General features: G+C 41.3%; 1 protein-coding gene across 2 annotated transcripts in view; it reads left to right on the plus strand.

Moving 5' to 3' along the window:
• Positions 1-19367, plus strand: part of ofcc1 (orofacial cleft 1 candidate 1) — a 460325-nt gene that overhangs the window by 292600 nt on the left and 148358 nt on the right. For both annotated transcript variants that reach the window (XM_089125751.1, XM_089125752.1), the window contains exon 2: positions 18165-18223. In XM_089125751.1, the coding sequence (XP_088981877.1) occupies positions 18218-18223 (6 nt within the window). In that variant the 5' untranslated portion in view covers positions 18165-18217. The remainder of the gene's footprint in view (positions 1-18164; positions 18224-19367) is intronic.

Here is a 19367-nt window from a genome sequence, read left to right on the forward strand (position 1 = left end):
GCTCGGGTCCCGCTGCTGCCGAGGCACAGCGAAGGCTTGCGTCGTGGGGATCGCAGATGGATCTATCAGCGGGGATTGAGACGGGCCCCGCCCTTTCTCTGCCCTTACCTGGTAGATCCAGTGCCTCAGTTCTCGCTGCGGGAGTCCGCGTTGCGGTTTTTCCTGCCCGGGCTGAGGCGCCATCACTTCAATTATCCAGTTCTGAGGAGCTGGATGTTGAAAGTGTGGATGCAGAGTCTATGGACTCAGTGGAGAGCGAGGGAAGCTCGTTTGCCATCCCAGTCTCCCGCGAATGTAGTAAAAAAAAAAAGAAAAAAAAAAAAAAATGGAGGTTTTTGACTCGGGCTGTGGAAAAATTAACCATTGAATGGCCAGTTGAGAAACAAGAGTCGAGAGAGTAAAATGGATGAGAGATTTTTAATATCACACTCACTACCTCCATGCCGGTGTTTGCCCTTCTTCCCCGATCTACACACCGAGGTGTGTAGATCGTGGAACAAACCAGTGTCAGCTAGAATTTTGACACACCAGACCTCTATGTATGCTAATATTGCTGGGTCTAGGAGATATGAGTGAGGGGGAGGTCGTCGGCACTGACGTGATTAATGAGATACTGCGTCAGGCGGCAGATATTTCTCTCCGTGCCACCAAGGAGACGGCCAGATCAGTCGGCCGCTCTATGGCAGCCCTGGTGGCCACGGAGAGGCATCTGTGGCTAAATCTGGCTAATATGAAGGAGAAAGATAAAGCGTTTCTCCTGGATGCGCCGCTGTCGACCGGAAAAAAACAGGCAGCGGCGCTCCAGAAATGTCTCCCCCTCCGTACTCATCCTTCGGGGGCTGCTGGGCGAGAGCAGCCCCGCCCGTCGAGAGAGCGTCGCGTCTCGGGCTCCTCCCCAGCAAAACTGGGCTGAGACGCGGCGTTCTCAGGCGAGGTCTTCCCGGGATAGAACCGATCTGAGGACGGTTATTGTCGCCAGGAAGGCTTCGTCGAAGAAGTCCTGACGCCACTGGTGTCAGGCTACTGAGGGTGGTCCCCACCGTGAGACAGAGGTGTTCGCCGCTGAATCCGGCGCCCGCTCTCTCTCGGTGCCCTCAGGGGTTCGTTCTGCCAACCCTGCCTGTAATGGGGGGTGCAGACGGTCCCAGCGAGCGATTTCCCGAGGGACGCTCGTTTGCTCCGAGGAGCGATACAGAACGGTCGTTAAACCCTGCCTGTGCGCGGTCACAGGGCGCTGTTTCTGTTTTTAAAAACTACTCCAGAGGCCAGTCTCGAGAGACTGGTACCCTTAGTAGAATTTCTGGTAGAATGGGGAAGTCTTCCAAATATATCTCGTTGGGTCCTGCAGACTATCGAACGCGGGTACGCGATCCAGTTCAGGTCGCGTCCACCTCGTTTCCGGGGGGTTTTGCCCACAGTTGTGACCCCCGAGCAGGCTCTGGTTATGGAACAAGAAGTGAAAGCTCTGCTACTGAAGGGGGCGATAGAACGAGTTCTTCCTCCCGACAGAGAGCTGGGGTATTACAGCTGGTACTTCATTGTTCCAAAGAAGGATGGGCGGCTGCGTCCGATTTTAGACCTGCGCCTCTTAAATCGGTCAGTAGGGAAGCTCAAGTTCTAAATGCTGACTCTCAAGCAGATCGTGTCACAGATCAGGTCCGAGGACTGGTTTGTCACGATAGACCTAAAAAAAAGACGCGTACTTCCATATCTCCATCCTTCCGCAACATCGGAAGTTCCTGAGGTTCGCTTTTTGGGGCGAAGCGTACCAATATCGGGTCCTTCCATTCGGCCTAGCGTTATCTCCTCGAACCTTCACGAAATGCATGGACGCGGCCTTGGCCCGCTGCGTCTCCAGGGCATTCGCATTTTAAATTACATCGACGATTGGTTGATTCTGGCTCAATCGGAGCATCAGGCGATTCGGCATCGAGATGCCGTCCTCGCCCACATCAGAAGGTTGGGGTTGAGACTCAACGCTAAGAAGAGTGTGCTTTCGCCAGTTCAGCGGACCACTTTTCTAGGCGTGGTATGGGATTCGACGACGATGCAGGCACGTCTGTCGCCGGCTTGTATAGCCTCGATTATCTCGACTGTCAAGCAAGTGAAGCTAGGCCAGTCACTCACTGTAAAGGAATTCCAGAGAATTCTGGGTCTGATGGCAGCAGCATCCAACGTGTTACCGTGCGGCCTGCTGTACATGAGACCACTACAGTGGTGGCTCAAGACCAAGGGGTTCTCCCCGAGGGGAAAGCCGCTCCGCAAGATCAAGGTCACGCGACGTGGTCTCCGTGCCCTGGCTATGTGGAAAGAACCTTGGTTCCTGTCCCTGGGACCTGCGCTGGGAGCCCCGTGTCGCCGGGTAACGGTGACGACGGATGCCTCTCTCACGGGCTGGGGAGCGATCATGAGTGGTCGCTCGGCCCGCGGGTTGTGGCAAGACCATCATCTCCGATGGCATATAAATTGTCTAGAGATGATGGCGGTGTTTCAGGCTCTGAAACACTTTCTCCCAGACCTCAGAGATCATCATGTTCTTGTCCGGTCAGACAACATGTCTGTGGTCTCTTACATAAACCACCAGGGGGGTCTGCAGGGACCCGTTCTGCTGAACCTGCCTGTGAGGGTGGGCGCAGACGGTCCTAGCGAGTGGTTTCCCGAGGGAAGCTCGTTTGCTCCGAGGAGCGATACAGAACAGTCGTTAAACCCTGCCTGTGCGCGGTCACAGGGCACTGTTTCTGTCTCTATAATTACTCCAGAGGCCAGTCTCGAGAGACTGGTACCCTTAGTGGAATTTCTGGCAGAATGAGAAAGTCTTCCAAATATATCTCGATGGGTCCTGCAGACTATCGAACGCGGGTACGCGATCCAGTTCAGGTCACGTCCGCCTCGTTTTCGGGGGATTTTGCCTACAGTGGTATCCCCCGAGCAGGCTCTGGTCATGGAACAAGAGGTGAAAGCTCTGTTACTGAAGGGGGCGATAGAACGAGTTCTTCCCCCCGACAGAGAGTTGGGGTATTACAGCCGTTACTTCATTGTTCCAAAGAAGCTAACGATATACGCCTCCCTCACGGGCTGGGGGCGATCATGAGTGGTCGCTCAGCCCGGGGTCTGTGGACTTTCTCCCAGACCTGAGGGGTCACCATGTTCTTGTCCGGTCAGACAGCACATCGGGGGTCTTTTTATAGACCATCAAGGGGGTCTGCGCTCATGTCCATTATTCAGGCTAGCGCCAGATCCTTCTGTGGGCCCAGGGGAAGCTTCTTCTTTGGCGATTTTATATCCCAGGATATTTAAATCGGGGAGCAGACATCCTGTCGAGGCAGGGGCCGAGGCCCGGGGAGTGGAGACTCCACCCCGAGGTGGTGGAGCTCCTATGGAGTCATTTCGGTCATACCGAGGTAGGCCTATTTGAATCCAGGGACTGAGACACTGCATGCTGTGGTTTCTCTGTATCCACCAGCCCCTCTGGGGTTGGATGCGATGGTACAGGAGTGGCCGAGGTCACCCCTGTACGCATTTCCCCCGATTGCTCTGCTCCCAGGAGTTCTGGAGAGGGTTCACCGAGTCGGGGTCTTTCTACTGTTAGTAGCCCCGCGTTGGCCGGCCCGAGTATGGATGCGGGTCGATACTTCACCCCCGCCCAGATCTATGGAGGTTGTGGCTTGGCCTCTGAGGGGGCCCAGCTCATAGAATCGGGTCTCTCGACTGAGGTCGTGGAGACCATCCTCCAATCCAGAGCTCCGTCCACGAGGAGATTATATGCCTTGAGGTGGCAATGTTTCACCTCTTGGTGGGGAGAACACCAGTTGGACCCAGTTAACTGCCCGGTGTGGCGGTGCTGGAATTCCTTTGGAGCATTTCTCCACAGGGTTATCCCACTCCACACTAAAGGTGTATGTGGTGGCCTATCTGCTTACCACGTCCCTTTGAGTGGAGCTTTTCACGGGAGATACCCATTGGTAATTCTTTTTCTTCGTGGTATTGTGAGGTCAGACCAAGAGAAACTAATCTGCTCTGCCCTCTGAGGGCTCTAGGTGCTTATGTCCACAGAGCTGCCCTGTGGAGAAAGCCTGAACAGTTATCTGTTTGTTTTGGACCTCCGAAGAAAGGTTGTCCCGCATCTGAGCAGAGGTTGAGTAAGTGAGTGGTCGAGGCCATCTCATTTGCATATGAGTCCGCCGGTCAGCCTTCTCCTTTGGCTGTCTGGGCTCACTCAACCAGGGGTATGGTAGCTCCGCTCCAGGGGCGCAGGTGCTTTCGTCTAAATATGTGCCTGATTTCATACAACGGACACCTGCTCGCATGGCGGCGTTGGTATTAGCGTTCCCACGGCGTTTACACGCAGCTCGAAGTTCCCTGAATGGGAACGTCTCTGGTTACGTATGTAACCCTAGTTCCCTGAAGGGAACGAGACGCTGCGTGTCTATGCCATACTCCCAGCATGCCCGTGAGCGCTTGCTTCAGTCCTATCAGAAGCTGTTGCGCTTGTGTTTCGGGGATGCTTTATAGTTTCCTGGTCGATACGTCACCCCGCCTATGACGTTCCGTCTCGCCATTGGACAGATTTCATACGTGCTTCATGACTCGTCACGCAGAGGCGTTCCCACGGCGTTTACACGCAGCGTCTCGTTCCCTTCAGGGAACTAGGGTTACATACGTAACCAGAGACGTTTCATGGCGTCTCTTTAAATGCAAATAATCTGCTGATCCCCATTTCCAAAATAGGGCAGAGCCTTTAGATCTCTGCTTTGGATAACTATGGCAATAAGAAATCAGGAGCAATATGACTGTCAACGAAAATAGTTGTGTTCATCCCTATAGGCATGAACCAGAGAAAGACATTGAAGAAGAAGAGATCTGGCAGAAGCAACAATTTTGAGAAATTGATCAATTTATTTAGCTGTAGTAGAGTTTTTTTCAGCCGTTTAACTACAATGGCTGAGCAACACACACACACACAAACACTGTTACAACGTTCGCTATGCTCTATAATGACTTTTTTAAATTGTTGTACAGGTGCTAATGTGGCAAATGTGACAACATGCTTAACGGACAAGAAAATATATGCTGCATTGAGAAAGAAAAGGTATTATTCTAATTATAGTTGCGTTTCTGTCATTTCTGCAATTTCTGTACCAGATTAATGAGTGCCCTGTTGATTAGTGTTTACTTCCTTTTTAATTCATATTTTTCCAAACAATTTATTTATTCATTCGTGATAAACACAGTAATATGATTACAGAATCAAGAAGTTACAATCTTTAATAAGGCAGTTTAATTTAGAGATTTATTTCATCTCAAAATTGGGAAGATCGAGATTCAGATTGTGATTGTTTGTTATGATCATGATATGAAATTTTGGGAAGATCACCCACCCCAAGTTCAAGTCTACCAAAGTTAAAGGGGTGATGAACTGATAAATCGAATTTTCCTTGAGCTATTGACATCTAAGGGGCCGTTCACATATCGCGCCTAAAAACGCGTAGAAAACGCTAGGCGCACGCGTTCTCCTTTTTCCAAAGAAGCGCTAGGGCGGTTGCACTCCGGAGGCGTCTGTCGTTGCTAAGCAACCATCAGCTGCGCTCTCCATTACATGAAGGAAATTTCAGCAATGGATTTCCACCACCGAAAAAACCCTTGCTGTAACTCTGTTACAAGATTTATTTACTCATAAAAGTAAAAAAAAAAAAAAACGCCACAGTGTTTGGGTGCACCCCATACTACAAAAACGCAAGAACCATGGGGAATTTCACCAGCTGATTCAGGAACTCCGCCTGGACAATGGGAGGTTCAAAGCCTATTTCAGAGTGGACAAGGAAGAGGTAACAAAAATGGCGAGGAAGCTGATTGGTTGGTTCGTGTCACATGACCTACGGTGCGCTTGCGGCATTCTGAAAAGTTGAGATGTTTTTATCTCGATGCGGCGCGGACGCGCCTGGAAAAAACGAGCGCGTCGCACCGCGACCGCGTCGCTTCCATTATGAGCGCGCATACCGCGCGCCTACATTTGAAATAACGAACTTGAGCGCGCAAAAGACGCGATATGTGAACCGGCCCTAAGAGGTCATCATATTATAAAAATGTCCTGTAAGTTTCAGAACTGAAAACGTCCTTATTAGTCCAATAAAAGCTTTTATTGACACCAGCCCCAGCAAACAACTCGTTTTTAAAAGTGGGGAACTATGACGACAAAGAGGATAAAACACCACCCCCGCAGAAGAAGATCAACTCCTACTTCAACACAGCCAGTTTAGCCCCGCCCACCGACTCGCTCATTACACGCAATCACGCATAGCTAAATAACATAGGCCTACCTCGTGATGACAAACCGGATTGGGCTACCCAGGGCCGGCGATTGCTATAGGCGAACTAGGCGGTTGCCTAGAGCGCCAAATGCGATGGGGGCGCCACAGGCGCGCGCTCTTGTGTCGCCCTTGATCTACTTCACATTCTCTGCTACTTCCCATTAATCGAGGAATCACAGAGTTAGAATGAGAAGCGATTTTTTTAATTTATTTTTTATTAAACATGATCATCCCAAGGCGCCCCTCAGCCACACGTTTACTTAATTACTGATTAAGATTGAATTGATGATTATTGTCGATCTTTTCCGGGGGGTTGCGTTACATTACGTTGGGCAAGTGCTCAGCTGCTGGCGCGTTGATCAAAAATGAAGCGGTAAACCTTCTGGTGCACCGAAAACAGAGAAAGCAACAAAGTAAAAAGAAAGCCCAGTAAAAGGTAAGCCTTCTCATCATAAAGTGTCAAACGAAATAAATGTACAGTACTTCCCGGTGTAGCCTACTTGAGATTCCCGGTGATCGACGTGCTTTTTGGGCCGATAATACATCTCATAGCTTATTTGTATTTATTTTTTTGTCTTAACGGCCCATAAAACTCGTACATCGGCAGCCCATTCGTTTTGTTTAATTGGCGACGCTGAGTTGCTTCCAAGTATATAGTTTACTTACAAGTATAGAAATTTGTACAAAACTAATTATGAAAGTTTCTTTTATTTTTCACTGCATATGTTTTACAATATAGCCTATTATGTAGTAGTGTAATGTAGACAGACACTGTAACTAAAAGAGGTTTGAAATTTTCTTTATTCAATTTGCACACTGAATTGCACCAAATTGATAAATTTAACATTTAAATTTGTTTTAAACATGAATTAAACATAAAAAATGCACAACATTTTCTTACGCGGACACAGAAACCGCCTTAGCCTTGTAGCAGCCAGGTAGTAATTGTAATTTATCTACTACAAGTTTCATTACATTACACATATCAAATGTATAATTGTACAATGCAACTATATAGGATGATAGAAATATCCTTGAACGTTATTTGTAGAATTTGTATGAACAATTTATTACAGATGATCCTTCAACTTGTTGAAATTTTTATTATAAGAGCATTTTTGTTTAGTTTATACTCATCATCAATATTGGGCATGTTACTTAAGAAAGATAATTAGTTATAGTTAATAGCTACTTCTCACAAATAGTAACTGTTAGTAACTGAATTAAATCATTATAAAAGTAACGAATTACCAGGGAAAGTAACTATTGCGTTACTTTAAAAACAACAAAAAAAGTTAAAATAGGCTTGGGTGCACCCAATATTAATAAATATGTTAAATTAATGAAATGGATTGGACACTAAAGAATAAATGATTATTAAATTATAAATCAATTATTATTAAAACATTGAACACTAATCTACCGTAATGTTGCTGTGGTACAATGTGAGAGACGCCAATAAAATGCAAAATATTATTTTAATATTATTTTAAGCGCGAAAAATCAATCTCGCCTAGGGCAGCCAAAGGGCTAGAGCTGGCCCTGACAGGACTCATTATAATATGCAAAACTGTTATCCACTCACAGCAAGACGCAAGACGCCCATAAAAACCCAGCGTTTTTCAGGTAGGCTAAAAACTTGGATACAAAATAGCCTATTACTTATTCATTTGGATGTTTTTGAATGCAAAAACCAAGCGGACGTCATTAAATTTACCTCAGACAAAAATATAATAAAATTTAAAAAGCCAGTTCATGACCCCTTTAATCTACGAACTCTCCTGTCTGGTTTGATTATCCGGCAAATGGCGGATTCTGCGCTATAATTGGTCAGATCGCCTGTCAATCATATTTCTGGTGAAGGGTGTATTACTAAACTCTCAGTTCCAGTGTATTAAGGTAATAAAAGAGTATGACACATTATACACTAATAAAAGGTTCCAAAATAGGGTTTTACATTTTTTTTTTTTGTTCCAGCAATGCCATTAAAGAACAATTTAGGGTTCCCCAATGAACATTTCATATAACAGTTCTTAAAGGGGCACTTTTGGCAAAATGGGGTTTCATTAAAACTGGGCTGCCTATGAAAGAATGAAACAAAATTTAAATCTGTGCTCCCTGAGAAAATTGAGAAAAAAGGGTGTTGTTTTCATTTTATCCAAATAGGTAGGAAAACAACACGCATGCCCGTAAATCGCGAGGATAACATTCTACTGTAAGTCAAATTATTTTACATGTAATTTGGTAGTTAAAATGTTAAATTGATTTTACTGACGCAAAAAGGCTGTGGGTATTCTGTAAAACATTCAAAACTGCATTCTATCACTTAATTAGAAGCACCACTACTTTAAATTGTGTCTTCCATATGGGACTACTGACCAGACATTTAGAAGTTTATTTAAAACGCTAAGTATTGAAACGATCACTATTTCAGTAGCCTATATCAAAAGCAACACTATATTCTGACCAACTGTGGTACAGTGTGGTATGGGAGCTGCTCTGTTGCAGAGCGCAAGGCACTGCAGCGGGTGGTGAAAACTGCCCAGCGCATCATTGGGACTCAACTACCTGCCATCGAGCACATCCAAAAGAAACGCTGTCTGCACCGAGCTCGTAGCATCCTTAAGGACTCCTCTCACCCAGCCCACAGACTGTTTCAGGTGCCTCCGGACCAGGACCAGCAGACTAAAGAACAGCTTTTTCCCCAGAGCTGTTTCTTTACTGAACTCTAACCCTCACTGATCCACTTCCCTCATATACTGATAAACTCTTCTCTCCCTTCTCACACTTGCCTTCATTTGTTATTTGTTATTTGCAATGCTATAATGTTCATTTGCACTGCTGATTATTATTACAGTAACAATTGTTTACATATGCATCATGGACTACTTACCTGACTGGAATATCATTTTGCACTGCCGACTGTTTATTTACAGTACCAATTGTTTACATATACACTTGCAATACCGTACTTTAGCCGTAATATGCAATTACTTCCCACTGTACTTTACTCGGATAGTTTTTGTCCAACTTAATTTGCACTACTTAAATCCATCTGTATGTATATATTTAGTACATATTCACCTGTAAACTCTGCTTATAGTAATAACTATCTGTATATTATTTTTATTGTACATATCTGTAAAATTCTGTTGATAGTGATATATATTATATTCTGTACATATCTAGCTGTAAACTCTGCTCACAATAATAGTTATCTGTATATTCATAGAACTAATTTATTTTGAAAAAAAAAAAAAATGTTTTTAATAGTATCCACTCTATATTGATTCAATATCCATGTACTGCACTTATGGAACCACTGCACTTATATCCTGCACTTGCTGCTATTGCACTTCTGGTTCGACCCAAACTGCATTTCGTTGCCTTGTACTTGTACTTGTGTAATGACAATAAAGTTGAATCTAATCTAATCTAATCTAAATAAGTGTGTCCCATCAGGTAATCAGAAGCTCTACATACACAGTCTTCACGCCTACTTGACCACTCGGGCCAAATAAGTTACTGGACATATATATGTCTTGTAAGTAGACAAGTGGTCAAGTGCAAGGACCACATGGGAAGGCCCTAAGAAACAGCCTATGTTACGTTAACAGAAGTTCTTTCTTAAGCGCAAAACGTGAATCACGTGACATAACATTTTACTATTATAGGCTAATAGGCTATACAGTAATGAACAATCAATTTAAAATGTTGCATGTAGACTATATTTTAACAAGCATTGTCAGAAAGACAAGCTCTGCTGTTGTTCAAGTATGTTGTACAAACAGGGCGTTGTCACGTGACGTCGCCGAAAATTGAGTCATCAGTTTCCTAATGTGTCCTGCAGTTTTCCTGTCCTCCTTGTGCCCGAATTCGTGAACATGAAACTAATTCAAGAGTTCTGGACTAATAAGGGACCTGATTGAGACGCACCCAAAGTAGTTTGTAAAATGAAACAGCTCAGTTAAACCGTGTAAAATGTTACCGCCATGTTGAGGAGTAAACTGAGGTGCAGAAACCTGAAAACACACACAGACATGTTTTTACCTTGCTTGATGTCAGTCTTCGTAAGGTGCACCAATACACAGCACTCTGTTGTCCGTTGGTCAACTCTTCCACTCATGAGTTCCATTCCCGGGCAAAACCTGCGACGCGATGGTTCCATGTCTATCCCGGACGCGAGTGGCACGACGCGCAAAAAGACAACAGAACCCATCGTAGTCAGTGATACTGTCAACACTGGATTCGACGCGACAAATCCCTGATAGTAAGTACATAGGCTATTTCTGACTAAAAGCTCTCGCGCTATTTCTGACAGAAGAACAATGGTGTTTTGCAACGGTCGCTTAACATGTCCAAGCTGTGCGTAGACATAGTGAAAGGAAAATCCTGTCAAAAATGAATAATGATAATAAAAAAAAAAAAAAAAAAAGAATGGCAGCCTTTATCGTAAGGCTACAGATTTTTTTTTCACATAAAATTCCCTTGCAAAGCGAATGAGTTATTTACTAAGAATTTGCAGAATTACTGGGTGATTATATAGTTTAAAATGTAACTAACAGTGAACTTTTGAAAATTAGTGGGCAACAGAGCAAATGTTTAGTCATAATGGTGTCAAATAAGCCTATTGTTCCTATGCAGGTATAATAATTCAAAGAGTAAAGGCCTATTTAGCTGCAGTGAGTTAAAGGATCCATCACAGAAGGCTATATGATGGCTAATATGAAGTGAATTCCACAACACAAACTCTGAAAAGCCAAAATGTATTGAACATTGCATAAATAAAAATAATATATATACACACACACACACACACACATATATATATATATATATATATATATAAGATGTCCTGTAAGCGCTCAGTAGAAACTAGAAACACTGACAGATTATCGGCTTGACAGGCCCCACTGCGGCAAACCGTTGGTGACGTCCCACCTATGTTTTTACATTAAAATAAATAAATAAATAAGAGAGTTTTCATTTGTACATTTATGAGCAAAATCCACTTGATCAAAATCATATGATCAGAAATTTATTTGAGGCTAAGCGATACATGTTTTAACATAACATGCGATAAATGTGTTAATTTAACTATTTTAACTATCTAATTCTATTTACACACATAATTTCTCCGTTTCAGAAACATTCAACATTCCATATTTCCTAAGTATCTTGTGACTGGTCTCGTTATCGTGTGTGCATGATGTGTGTGTTCCTTTTGAGGCCAAACATTTACCAATGCGTCATGTACAGGAGAGCTGTGTGTTGTGTTGTGTAGCAGCACCTATCATCCGTCACAGCAGATGTTTGGCTCCTCTGGTTGGCTTTGTGTGAAGTACGGTTGTAAATTATGTATGAGGAACTTTTGTGTAAATTGTCATACTACATAATGTATGTTTACAAAGCTGCAGGAAAGCTCACCTTAGATGGGAACTCATTACAATAAGTGATACAGAGAGATAACAAAGGGCTCTTTTGCACATAAAGTCACTTTCTGATCTCCATCAATAATGAAAGATCATTTAGAATAGGCCATCTGCTACACACCTCTCAACTCATCAGCCAAACTGGCAAACACAACTTTTTCCCTCAAAGATCAGACATATTATAAATGGATGTCATAATGGAATGCTAAAACTTAACTGTCCAACTATGGAGAAGGGCTGGCACATGAATATTAATTGTGACTGGTCACAAGGAAGTTACCAAGTAACGTCAACCTAATTAATATGCATGAGGTAAGCTTTCACCGTTGTGTACCTCATAATTTAGTGAAACCCAGTATACGTCACTGTCACCATAGCGATGGACGCTTTGCACGATAACTTTACAGGCATCAGTAATGCATGTCAGTATGATCTTAAATGTGTTTAATCAACTTTGTATTACTTTTGAACAACTGCAAGCAAAAACAGAAAACTGACTGAATGTGCTGTTTTCTTAACACCGTAACAGCAGATTAACATCTCATAATGATATTCCAGTGTTGCAAACCTATCTGAGGTAAGTGTTGTAAGTGTGTGTGTGTGTGTGTGTGTGTTATATTAATCCTAATAATGTCAACATAAGCCATATTTTGAGATGTCATTTTTGTCTACAACAAATCCTTCTCTGTCATCCATTGCTCCCCATTTTATTGTTTTGTTTAAGTCTATTGATTATTCATGTAACAGAACTTCTAAAATACTCTATTGCATTGTTGACATTATAATACTGTATACTGACAGGTTCAGACAGGATCACAGTTCTTTCCATAACTTTTAGCTGTTTTCTAATATGTGAGACTATCTTTATGCAAACAAAAAGCTCTATGATATGAATAAGTTTGTTTGGATATATACTGACATATATTATGCCTACCTTAAAAAAATGCAAAAACATTTTACATTAACTCACTTAAAGCTAAAACACTTAAACCATAATGACCCACCCTCTATTCAGAGAGCTGCCCAACGCCACACATTATTCCAAACACATGAGTGCAACACACACAGCAGCGTCTGCAAAGCGTTACAAGATGAGAGATGGCGTTAATTAACCTTGTGCCTCAAAGCACTTAAAATTACAGTAATAATGAATGTAAAAACATTTCAGAGCTCTAGTTGTAGCACCTGACTGCTGCAGATAATTTCGGCATTGATAGTGTTACCAGAGAAATATACTTATACCAGCTTATATCAGTATAACAAAAAGTATTTTTAAAACAAATTGCCTACCTACCTCTCACTAATTAAATTAACTTGAATGCTTGTTTTCATATGGCGTCACGCCACTGCGTTGCCATGACCCGAAATGCAGATGGAGGGCAGGAAGTAATTTAGGAAGCACTATAACAAACTCAAAATGCATATGTTTTGCGTCATTTATGGTTGCTCAAATCGATCAAACCACGAGGAGTTTTTAACGTGTGCCAAAAGTTGTTGTTCATAAGGGGGAAATACAAGAAATTGACAGAAAAAACACAGGGAAAAATGCCTTGCAAACCTACGTTTGTGGTCGGGAGGAGCTGAATGAGAAAATGCCTGTGTGTGTGTGTGTGTGTGTGTGCAGTGATCACTTCGTCAAATGTGAGTTAATACACTATTTATGTGGCTTATAATTACATTATTCAGGTGTTTAAATACACTTATGTGGCTGTTTGTGTAACGTACCAGTTTCTGAACTTTGTAAAGTCAAAGTATGTCTGTGAGACGAGTTAGTTGCTGATATACAGCCTCGATGGCAGGAAAATCTCTCAATTCAGTTGAAAATCGGTCCTCTTCATAACGTAAGGATCACGTCCAACATATGTTTCGATTTTCTGTTTATATATTTCTCTTGTAAGTACAGTACGGATTTTCCTCCATCTCGTCCATTGCGCTCTTCACTCCTTGCTCTCCATCTGCATTCCGTGCGTCAACACAATCACGTGACTGCAAACCACCTATAGATGTCAAACTTACCCCAAAACTCTGATGCCAGGTTACACAGATAAGTTTTAAGCCCGCAGCAAGCAATAGTCATAATTTCACCGTCTAGGTTAACTATAGACCCAATAAAATCCCTTTATGAGTAGCCCACTTATAGCCAAAATAAATGTAAATTTGGTTACATGTCATTTTATTCTAAAATATCTTGCAAGATGTATGATATTCTATCATGTAAGCAAAATCAACAGTGATCACCAGGTGTTTGTTTTCCTTTCTTAGACAAGTTGATGTTCCAGATGATTCTATTCTTGGGCTACGTTTAGACATCTATGACATTTTCATTGACAACCCAAATTTTGCCTTGTTTTAGCCTAGACATGAGGAGACATGATTTTGGATGGCCATTAGACATCTTTTAAATGCAAAATTGCTTGCTGGGCCTAGTCCCATACTAAAATACCAGCCCGTTCTCATCCTTTAGCGTCACATAAAACGCTATATGACAAAACGGCGCTATACTACGCACATGGCACCCTTTATCGTTAATATAACACGCAAACCCAAGACGTCATAAATCCTTTAGCGTGAATATGACACGCAGACCCTACCCCACACCTAAACTTAGCCCTCACAGCGCGTGTTGTATTAACAATAGCGGGTGCCATGTGTGTAGTATAGCGCTGTTTTGTCATATAGCGTTCTATATGACGCTAAAGGATGAGAATGCGTTGAAAATACATGTTTGAGCTGTCTTAAAGGGGTCATGAACTGGCTTTTTACATTTTTTTTTTTTATTGTTGTCTGAGGTCAACTTATGACATTTGCTTGGTTTTTACATTAAAAAAACATCAAAATGAATAAGTAATCTATTTTCTACCCTAAATCGGCTTTTATGGGCATCTCAAATTAAAAGACTTGGAAGTAAACGCCCACTGCTGTGAGTGGATAACAGTTTTTCATATTATAATGAGTTTCACTCTCGATCCGGTTTGTGATCATGAGGTAGGCATCTATGTTATTCAGCTATGCCTGTAATGCGCGAATCGGTGGCCGGGGCTAACGGCCAAGTCTGGTTGAAGTAGGCGTTGATCTTCTTCTGCCGGGGAGGGGTTTTATCCTCTTTGTCGTCATAGTTCAACACTTTGTGAGTCGTTTGCTGGGGCTGGTGTCAATAAAATGTTTTATTGGACTAACAAGGACGTTTTCACTTCTGAAACTTACAGGATATTCTTATAATATGATGACCTCTTAGATGTTAAAAGCTCAATAGGAAATTAGACTGACCTCTTAGATGTTAAAATCAAAAGGAAAATTTGATTCCTCAGTTTATCACCCCTTTAAATGAGAGCAACTTGCACTGACACTTTTTAAATATGTTAGTGCCATTCTTTTGTGTCAAGAAGTTTTTTTTTCAAGGCACGTTTATAAAAGTTACTTAAATGTCTTAATGCTACTTAAATTGAACAAAAGCATCGCTATATCTGAAAAGCCAAGCCAATGTTGATTCTCGTTTTATTACAAGCTCTGTCACGTTACCTTTCTCGCCTAGCTGCAGACTGTTTTTTTTTTTTTTTTTTTAACAGGTCAAGAATGTGCTCTTTTGTCAACCTTTCTCGCTCATTGCGACAATTAACCTATGCCATTCTCACAACATACATCGAAGTAGCCAGAGCAACATTTCTATATTACTATTTTATGTCTAAAATATAAACACTTACAATAGGGTTACCAAAGTGAATCAGGGGAAGACAAAAAACATGTTTTGAAAGAAGGATTGATGTTTTGATTCATTTTGTTCATTTTTAACAAAGAAAGAAACACACGCAGACATCCCACCTCACCCGGAAGGTCCGGGTGTCTCCCACATAGCGGCCCCCTGACACCCACAAATTATACACAATATCCCGAAAAACAAGCAAGCGAGCGAGAGAGAGTGCCTGATTCCACCTGTTTTCGGTGAACTGATCACAAGTTGTCAGTTAAGATACATTACCGTTACACCTTGTATTATCATGCATTTTAAATGCATCTATTTTGCCAAAAAAAAGCAATTTAACAATGCATCACTTTTCCTTTCGGCACACAAATAAGGTATACTAATGGTAGGCTACAATAATCACTCACCATAGTGCTTTTAATTGTTTTTTTTTTTTTTTTTTTTTCTGATGAATGTCTTTCACTCTGGCTCAATTATTTAAGAAAGCACTTAGCACATAAAGTGAATTTGCTTAATTTCTTGTTTTAGTTTTAATATCATTACATTGTAAAGCTGCCATGCCTTCTTTCCATCCCTTTACTGTTAAATTTCTAGGCATGATACTGTAAATATTGGACTAGAAATTGTCGCGTTTAGCCAATCAGAAATGATTGTTTTAAAGAGCTGTGTAACAAAAGGTAGCTTTAATGGTTATTTGCACAATTAGTCCAGCAGTCATTGCCATTCGATATAATTAACCCTTGTGGAAAAAAAAAAAAGAAAGAAAAAATTAAGCTTGGTGTTGTAGCGAGTCCCCTTCCAAACTACAAAAGCTTATTTTGTCAATCCAATATGACTGGATACTTTAAGCATTTAATTCTATATTTATTATAAATCCACATAAATACTTTTTGCAGACTATTAGCTCAAGGCCAGGGAATCTCTGTGAGATGCGTTTTTCATTCTCTAAATTATAAAGCACTCTTCCAAATGAAGATATATAGTGCAATATTCTCTTTATGTGTAAAAAGTGGACTGGAAATTAATTTGTAATCCATTAATTTGTGGATGGAGATCAGTGATCAGTGATCATCACTGGCTGTCAAGTTTAGTTACAAACAAATTATTAGATTGGATTTGAACCTCGGACCATTGCACAATGAACTAAAATGATAAAACCACACATCTGTTGTTTTGTTAGCCTGAAGTCCAAAATGAATAGGCTCTGTATTAAAAAGTTACAATTTAGAAAATGGTTTAAATGATCAGGCTTATCTGTGTGGTCATGGTGCAAGGTTACTAAAGTAAGTTTGTTGCGACTCGCAAGCTTACCTAAAACGTCGCAACGCTGCTTTGCATCACTCTGAAAGCCTTTAGCCATGACTTTATTATACAACACGGCCTCTTGATTGCTCAAATATACTCACTGATGATCATTTGATATGTTGCACTCTGTGACTTTATTGCTTCACAAACTGTTTTGGAGCAGAGCAGCGGTGAGTCAGCAGGTGTTTGTGTGGTTGAAAACCTGGCATGCATGTCATTTTGCTAAAAAACATTTGGCTTATAGAAAATACCAGCTTTTACTAGCAATTGTCTGGCCTTTATGCTGTATTGCATTTTATGGCCCCTATAAAATATTCATCCTCCCTAACTTATTACTTACTGAAAAAACAAATCAGCAAATGAGAAACACTGGTCTGAAAACCCATCCGTAATCCAATAAGATGCACATGTGGAGAAACCGCAGAGACCCAGTGCTTCATCAGAGAGAATTATGGGTGCTGTGAGCGCTGAGCTGACTTACGGAATGAATTGAAGCACACAGACAGCGTTTCGGCAGGAGAGAGCGAGTGAAAGGAAGGCATTTCTCTTTTCCTGTCTATTTATTTGAGTGAGCTGGCGTGTCTGAGGTGTGAGGCAGAGGGATATCCTGTGCTCTTTGCGTTCGCCTTTGCAGGAGAGGTGGCGGATGGCTTTTCCCCTGTTATTGCACAAAATGTAATTTGAAACAATTACCAAAACACCGACTGACTTGTAACTACACACAGTTCTCCCCATATATACAAAGTGCAGATTCAATAGCTTAACATGTTTTACAATCGCACCCGGTGGAGCAGCGTTTAGTGTGAAAAAGTATAGTGTTTCACAGTAACCCGCATAGTATGGGATAATCTTTCACATTTTGCCTGGGGTTTGTTTTGCTATTTCTGCAAAAACTTGTGCAGGCCATGTGAATTACCATGGAGAGAGAGCAGATAGAAATACTAAACAGGCCGTATCTGATAGAAATGAATAAACAGGTCTTAAATAATAAGGGGGAAATAATTTGTTACCTTTGAAAATAAATACATTTTTCTCACAGTATATGTCTCTATAGACTGGTCATCTCGATTTTATGGTCTGTGCTCGATCATGTGTTTTGGAGGAGGTGCGGCTTTGGATGGCCATTTGCAGGGAGGGTTTCAATAATAGCAGGCTAAAGTTAGCATTTCCTAGATTGCACCTTTAAAAAGTGCTACATAGTAATTCAAGCAGAATTTACACAAGAATGTTCAGTAAATCACAGAAAACCAAATGTTTAACGTTTAATATACATATCTACAATTTGTTTATCTTCAAACGTATTATAATCTTCAAAATTTCTTGAATTGACACAATTTAAAACACAGACACATGCTTGTACGTACTTGATAGACACAAGGAGCCAAATGACACTAAAAACCTGTAATTCTGTTTCTGCAGGTAAAGGTCAAAGGTCAACGCACAAGGAGCAGTAAAACATACTCTCGGTGGCGATGGATGTGAGTATGCTTTCAATACGGGGTCAGAGCCTTTAGCTTTCAGTTTTCTATTAAGTCAAAGGCAGACTTACCATTCACATTTAACATTTGCTGCAATGGCCTGTGAGAGGTCAGCTGGGAATTGAGTGAAGGAAACGGCATAACAGAAAGCTGAGGAATTCTCAAGTAGCTGAACAAAAAGCCTATTTAAAATCCCTATGAGTTCTCATGATCCCAACCTGGCCCCTCATTCAGCTGGGCTGGACAGCCACTTCTTGGTTTTACACACAAAACAGTACATATTGACATGTTTATTATACTTTTCCTTCTTAATCTTTATTTTATTGCTTAAATTTAAACTAGGCTAGGTGCATACTAACATACAACTTTTACTATTTCTGCCATATACAGTATGCATGGAACACCCAGATGTCCTACTGTATTTAGTGCTTACACACATGGATCGATTGTACGGTCTGAACCCGAGTTCAATTGCTTCAGTTGATGCTCGCCAAGACAGACTGTTCATGGCACCAATTGACTTCCATAGTAGGATGCTGGCCGGGTTGAGACAGTCATGATATATTATCTTTATAAATATAAATGAGCATATCAATACTTTTTGTATGGTGACAAAATATAACCTATTTACCTAATATGTAGGGCTGCTGGGGCATAATCTACCTTATAATAATAATTTTAGATATAATAAAAAATATAATAAAAGTTATTTGTTACATATAATTATATTCTACACAGTAAACGGTGGTAGGTGTTATTGTAAGGAGATACATGTTTATCTGAAACTTATTAGCTTAATATAGTCATTTTGATTCAACCATGATAATTCTATTTTTGATGAGCCAAACCATTTAATTTATGTTACCACATGTTTATGTTAATATATTTTTTTTTTCAGTGTACATTTTTGTTTAGCAAAATAAAATCCTATCAAATGATTTTTTTAGTGAAAAATTTCACAGAATCACTTAACCTTACACCAACAAGCAGAATTTGTATGGGTTATATTAAGACCAGAGGATTATATGAAAACAGTCAAAAGGTAGGTTTGCACACATACAAAATAATGATTTGCACATTTATTTATAAGGTAAAAACAAATACAGCTGTGCTGATTTATTGTACAATGTTTGTCATGTGACAA

The sequence above is a fragment of the Pimephales promelas genome, chromosome 22 (assembly GCF_988280905.1).
Source record: "Pimephales promelas chromosome 22, fPimPro1.hap1.1, whole genome shotgun sequence".
Taxonomy (NCBI): Eukaryota; Metazoa; Chordata; class Actinopteri; order Cypriniformes; family Leuciscidae; genus Pimephales; species Pimephales promelas.